At 44.2% G+C, this 6,127-nt stretch overlaps 3 protein-coding genes across 3 annotated transcripts; 1 reads left to right on the forward strand and 2 right to left on the reverse strand.

Moving 5' to 3' along the window:
* Positions 1-1,398: 1,398 nt before the first annotated feature.
* On the forward strand, positions 1,399-2,115 carry CCR75_007999 (uncharacterized protein; the record flags this gene model as incomplete). Its single annotated transcript, XM_067966054.1, has 1 exon — positions 1,399-2,115. One exon carries the CDS (start codon positions 1,399-1,401, stop codon positions 2,113-2,115), a length of 717 nt encoding a protein of 238 aa, XP_067815816.1.
* A 150-nt stretch (positions 2,116-2,265) lies between these two features.
* CCR75_008000 (uncharacterized protein) lies at positions 2,266-3,681 on the reverse strand (the record flags this gene model as incomplete). Its single annotated transcript, XM_067966055.1, has 3 exons — positions 2,266-3,059; positions 3,162-3,218; positions 3,261-3,681. 3 exons carry the CDS (start codon positions 3,679-3,681, stop codon positions 2,266-2,268), a joined length of 1,272 nt encoding a protein of 423 aa, XP_067815867.1.
* Positions 3,682-3,859: 178 nt separating this feature from the next.
* Positions 3,860-5,497, reverse strand: CCR75_008001 (uncharacterized protein; the record flags this gene model as incomplete). The annotated part of the gene is made up of 3 exons (XM_067966056.1): positions 3,860-4,331; positions 4,397-5,231; positions 5,299-5,497. The coding sequence occupies 3 exons, from the start codon at positions 5,495-5,497 to the stop codon at positions 4,115-4,117; spliced, it is 1,251 nt and encodes a 416-aa protein (XP_067815866.1). The 3' UTR covers positions 3,860-4,114.
* Positions 5,498-6,127: the final 630 nt, after the last annotated feature.

The raw sequence follows: 6,127 nt of genomic DNA on the forward strand, positions 1-6,127 counted from the left end.
GTCAGTGAGGGAAGTGAAAGAGAACACTGAAGACAATGCTGACCTGGACGACGATAGTGAGGATTTTCCAATTGTCAAGACAATCCATGCATTGGCCACCCAAGAAACATTGGAACTTTTCTGGCTTCAACAAGAAGGCGATCAGACGGAAATTTTGACGGCGGTGCGCAAAATGAAGGATAACATAAGAGAAATTAGAGTATTAAAGCTGACACAGAGCACCATAGATGACTTTTTTTTGCGGTGATCAGAGTATAAGGATTATTAGCATTAAAAAAAAACGGGACTACAAAAAAACTTTAAAGTATAAAGAAATGAAGAAATGAGGGGTCTATAAAATATAAAGAATGAAGGGTTAATAAATTTATATTATGTGCCAGAGATGAGACTATCCTTATATACAATATATAAGAGGTTATACGTGTTTAGAAGATAAACTGTGAGGGGTTGCACTTAATCTTGATAAAAAGTTCGAGGAGATTCTTTTTATGGGAGTTGAAAGTGTAGATTAAGAAAGTATTACAGTATAAAAGTGCTTGACAGGCTTGTTATTGGTGAGATATGAGCCACAAATAAATCAGTCGGCTCGATCTGCTAGAATAAGATAAGTACTGCACGGTACTATACTGTAAACCACTAGAGCAGTTAAGCATGGCTAAGTGCGTTTTATGCTTCCTCGTGCCAAGTATGCTGCGATATTTTTCATAAGACCGATAGAAGGCACCACTACGGCGAGTGTGCAAAAAAAACTATACATCTTGCAATTTCTGAGATAAATGGAATATCTTAAGAGCACGAGCACACGAAGTACTATTCCGTCACGGATTAAAAGCTAGGCAAATGTCGTATCGCATTTACATAAACAGGTGGTTTGGAAAAAGATTCTTGCGGTAGGGAAATTCATAGGGATATGCTTGTCTGTTTTTTGTAGCGTTTACACGAATGTCGCCAAAGTCATGCAACTCTGAATCCGAATTCATGTGGTCCAAATGCAGCAACTTGCTACCACTGAATTTAGTGCGCTGTCAAGAAACAATGCACATTTCGAACAAAGAGACTTGTTGCTTACAGAAATTGCCATTAAGTGAGGCCCGACCAGCGATAACGAGCCCGCTTTTCGGCTACTCATCTAAAAGCTGTAATAAGCGTTTGATTGAGGAGTCTGTCAAATTCCACGTTCGATTACACAATATTTGCTACATTGAAAAAGCAGACGATAGCTTGGTAAAGTTTCTTGTCGGCAGTGACTTTACGTAAAATTTCCTGATCAGCTTTCTCGATTCTGATTGGCCTATTTCTAAAATGTATCCCTCACGCTAGCGGTTCATGCGAAAATACGGTATTCTTAATGCCATTTCATTTGCAATTTAGCCAGTCCGCCGACGTCAATACTCTTTAATGACGTGCGCGGGCTATTTGGTGGTATGCAATAGTCACCCTGCCTTCGTGGAGATTTCTACAGGCGTGTTAGTGTGCTCGTTATTTACGGACAGCTGCGCAGATCCCGCCGATCAAGCGACGCCACCACTTGAGCCTTGGCATACGGCCAAAGTTGAAGTATGCACGTCATCGCGTTCGATTAAAGACTTAATAAAGCAGCCTGAGAGCGAGATCGAGCTGCAAAAGTGGAAGCAACAACAGCGTCTTTTGCAACTTAGCGGCTGTATGATCGAGGTGCTGGACCAGGACGCAGAGTTGGACGTGCCATCGCTTCCGAATTCGTTCCAGGTGAACACATACAAGGTCCACCTGCGACCAGATGGGAGCTGCGTGAGAACGCCAAGTGACTCACTGATACTTTCAGCTATTGACCAAGAGGCTAAGAAAATATGGGTCAAGAGTGTCAAATTTTGGAATCGTTACGGCTGGAAAGAGACCCAGCCTGTTGGGGCTACGCCGAGCGTCTTGGTCCAGCTTCAGAGAAAACTGCAACGATTTACCGATCCAGCGTTTCTGGAAGCGTGCCCACGCTACAGCAGTGACGAGATGTTTTGCTGCAGCCAAGACAGTGCTATGTTGCTGTGCGGAGGTCGCAGAAGTTTCAGCGCCAGTCACCCACCAAGACGACGCTTTTATCGCGCGACTATTCCTAATACGCTTGCCCCACCATTATAAAAACTATCAGATGGAATATGCCCGGAGGGTTTCGTAACTTATGTCTAGCCTTGTGATATGCTAATACAGCTAGCAAAATAACTGTCTATAGAAAGAATAAAGTGTCATAATCTATTAAGGGTGGGGGTCTGAGGCTCGGTGCATATTCTTTTATCCCATGCTCGAATCAATTGTCCGCGTGGAGTTTAGGTCCTCAGACAGCAGGTGCATATTTGACCTCATTGTAGACGACGCAGACGTTGGCATGCGGTCCTTCGCAGTCGGTAGTTGAAGCTTTGCAAGACGGAGTCGACGATCACGGCGCGCCTTGAGATATTTGGCGCGAGGCTGGCGCAGAGATGTACCACACACTCGACAAAAACTGGCGTCTTCTTGATGCAGTCGGCGAAAGCAGCGTGGACACTCCACGACTTCGGTCAGAATATCTTGCGAGCCTGTCTGATTCAGAATAAGTGGGCACGCAATTATACCGTACCCCACGAACATAACAACTGTAGCCAGTATGCGACCAATGATAGTCTGAGGTGAAATATCACCGTAACCCACGGTGGTCATGGTTACGACTGTCCAATAAAGACTTATCGGAATATTAGAAAAATCGTGGCTATCACCTTCGATCAGATACATGGCACAGCCAATGACAAGAATCATCGTAAAAAGAGCGACGAGGAACACAGCAATGCGTCGTTTGTTAGACTCAATATTGTCACTCAATGCAGCCCCTGCATCGACAAATCGCGCCAGTCTCAATAAGCGAAAGACTCGCATGACTCGAAAAATACGTAATACGGCCAAGTGCAGCAATGGTCTGGCATCAGGGAGAATAAAACCCAGATACGATGGTACTAATGCGCACATGTCGACAAATCCCATCAAGCTTAAGGCAAATCTGCTCGGGTTACGCAATGACACGAGGCGCAAACAATACTCGACCGAGAACACCACTGTAAAAAAAGCTTCAATCGCCAATAAGTAATTTCCTATGCCTTCGCTACAATCCAAACGTTAGACCCATATTGATACAAATACTTGAAAGCGATGCTTACCGTATATCGTCCACACTGTCCAGCACAGCTGTAAAAGCATCGCGCGCAACGCATCAGCTACACCAATCTTCAATTACTGATACTTAAGCAACGACGTACCAACAACGACGCTCATGGAAACCATTACAAGCAGCACAAGCGCTACGCGCTGGCCCGTCGGTGTCGAGCTCTTAAACATAATTTCATATACGCCGTCCCAACCACTTCGAGCGCCGCCTTTGACGTCATTGTCCACCACAATTCCATTCACACGAAAACGCGCATCGTTTCCTATTATTTCATCGTCCAGCTTGGTTGTAGTCGCCTCCGTGTTGACGTCGTCATCGTCATCTGAAAGCTCGACTGAAATACGTTGCTGCTGACGCCGAGCTTTTTCCGTTTCCGCGTTTATGACATGGTTAGTGTCGATAAATTCTGCAAGACTTATTTCCACGGAGTTTTCCACTTGGTCATAGCGGGATTCTTTCGTCTTTTCGGCTTTGAGCTCCTTCAAATGCGACAGCATCGCACGTTGTGGCATTACTGAGGACGAAGATGAAAAAGGCTGGTGTGGACCACAATGACCCCGTCCGATTGGTGAAAAATATTCGATATACGGTTGAAAACGAATCTAATGAAATGTGAGTTCTGCATCGTATGTGATTTTTTACTCGAAAGTCGTAAAATCTACGAAAAAATCATTTAGTCTGTCTCGACAATAAACGATTTCAACAACTGGCATGTATTGATTAATACTGAATATGCAATGTAGTGCGAGATCTAACAAATGAGTCAGTTGACGAAGTCATTGCGCAAGAGAGAAGCGGTGCAGCTGATTTTCTTACTTCAGGAATGCGAACTTATCTAAAATAAAATTACGCACGTGTAGCTCGACAACGTACGCGCACAAATCGGTCAGCAAAGGTCCATAAAGTTCGCATAAACATTTCTATTTCTACCTATTGATAATTATATTACCTTGGTCGACTACTATGATACGAAGAACTTGCAAGCTCTCGCTGTTTAGCAAGTATTTTCTGTACGAGTGCCAGACACATGAACTGTTTTCGCGCGATTTTTCGAACCTCTTTTGAAAACAGAGATAGATCAATCGCGTCGTTGCTCAGCGCTCGGTCCATATAGTACAGCGCATCCTCCATCGCATGGTGTTCTGCCAGTGTCGAAACCATTCTAGGCAACCAGAAACATTCAAGTCAAACTTCCAAGCCATTTGCAAGAGCACTTTAACAACATACTGTTTCGACAGAGCGTCGCCTTCCATTAATATTGTATCTGGGTCCACTGTGGTATTTTCTTCGTTCGCATCAAGCCACGCAGTGATCTCTTTATCTTGATTTTCCACGACCTTTTCGGTACGCACAAGATCGTCACATAACGTACGTAGCGACTGGAGACCACGCTCGACATTTTCACGTGACTGCGTTAATTGCACCCCGTGTTCAAATTGCAAATCAATATCGTCTCGCACACGTTTGTACGTTTTATCGAGTTGCTCTCGTATCTTGCTAGTCACGTCGGCTTTTAATGCGACCGTGCGCTCTTCCGTCGACCTCGAAAGCCCTGATGATGACGCCGTTGACGATTGGAGATTGCTACTTCCTTCATTTAATTGTCGAACGTGCGATTGAAATTGAGTAGAAGCGTATGGAGAGGGTTGAGGCGGATGAGTCTGTGCATACGAGCCTGGTTGAAAGTATCCTCCAATTCCACTACCAACGGATGACGAGCTGATACTGGCTCGATTTGGAACCCGAGCAGTCCCTGGTCGACGAAAGACGGGTGGTATATTACCAAAGATACTACACATGTGTGCGACGAGTTCTAGCAACGTAAAGTCCGGTCGCCAGTCGCATGTGTAGGGGATCTTGACGTACCCGTCACTCGTGACATGAGGATGGCCAGGTTTGACCATCATGTCCGCCGTTGGGCGTACAAAGCAGACTGGAGGGTTCATTGGGTACGTCTCGACGACCCAGAAGTCAATTGGGATGTTGTATTGATTGCCACGATAGAAAATTGGGATCGTGCCCTCGAGATTAAGCAATGTGCTCGTCGTGCCATCATTGTGAGCTAAAAAAGACAGACTAGTGTTACTGAATGCATTATTGCAATTTATTGCAAGAACAGATTGACGCACCAAATGTGCCACAATTGGGCTGTAGAGATGGAATTTGTCCTAATAGGTTGTACACGTCCTCACGGACTCGAGAACTTTGCTGAGGTAATTTTGAAAAGCGATCAAAAAAGAAATTGATAGCAAGCATTATTTTACATACGGGATAGCACTGAAGCGATGACAGGATCTGGTCCAGGTTGCTCACGTTGTTGGCGTACATATCAACAGGCGAGATTGGCTTTAGCAGCGCAAAACTTTTTTATTGCTACTTTAGTGGATTTTATGAAAACGTTACGGTCTTTAGACAAGGGGTAGGGGGTATTTAGTTAGTTATGAAGAGCGGAATGAAAACCTATTCTTTCACAAATTGCAAGAATTGAAGAGGACCGTTTATTAGAAAATCTGACCCTCAATTTTTTTGCGAGTTGTTAGAAAAATCAAGGGCTTAATTTAAGATAGGCTTCCTTTACTTGGACACGAAATTATTATGTTACATTATTCCAAGGACAACTTGGTTCATAAAAAAATTGTCCCTTGCCTTCTCAACGAGCAAACTGGATTGCGCCCGACAATGTGCTGATATATACTAATTTTCGTCACAAGACTTACAATGTATCTGCGTAACGGGCTAAAGTTGCCCTAATGTTACACACTCCCCGTTAAGTACACTTGGTGTACTTAAGGGGATGGTCAATTACTAAATTAAAGTAATTAGACTCAGCACTCGGGTGTGGTTCACATTTGTGACCAACCCTTGTGTATGTATGCACATAGGTGCATTCACATTAGGAGGGATGACGCCTAGCGTCATCCGTTACGCGTGGTATCTAAAAAGATACGCTCGCAATAC

The sequence above is a fragment of the Bremia lactucae genome, linkage group LG16, assembly GCF_004359215.1.
Source record: "Bremia lactucae strain SF5 linkage group LG16, whole genome shotgun sequence".
NCBI classification, from domain to species: domain Eukaryota; phylum Oomycota; class Peronosporomycetes; order Peronosporales; family Peronosporaceae; genus Bremia; species Bremia lactucae.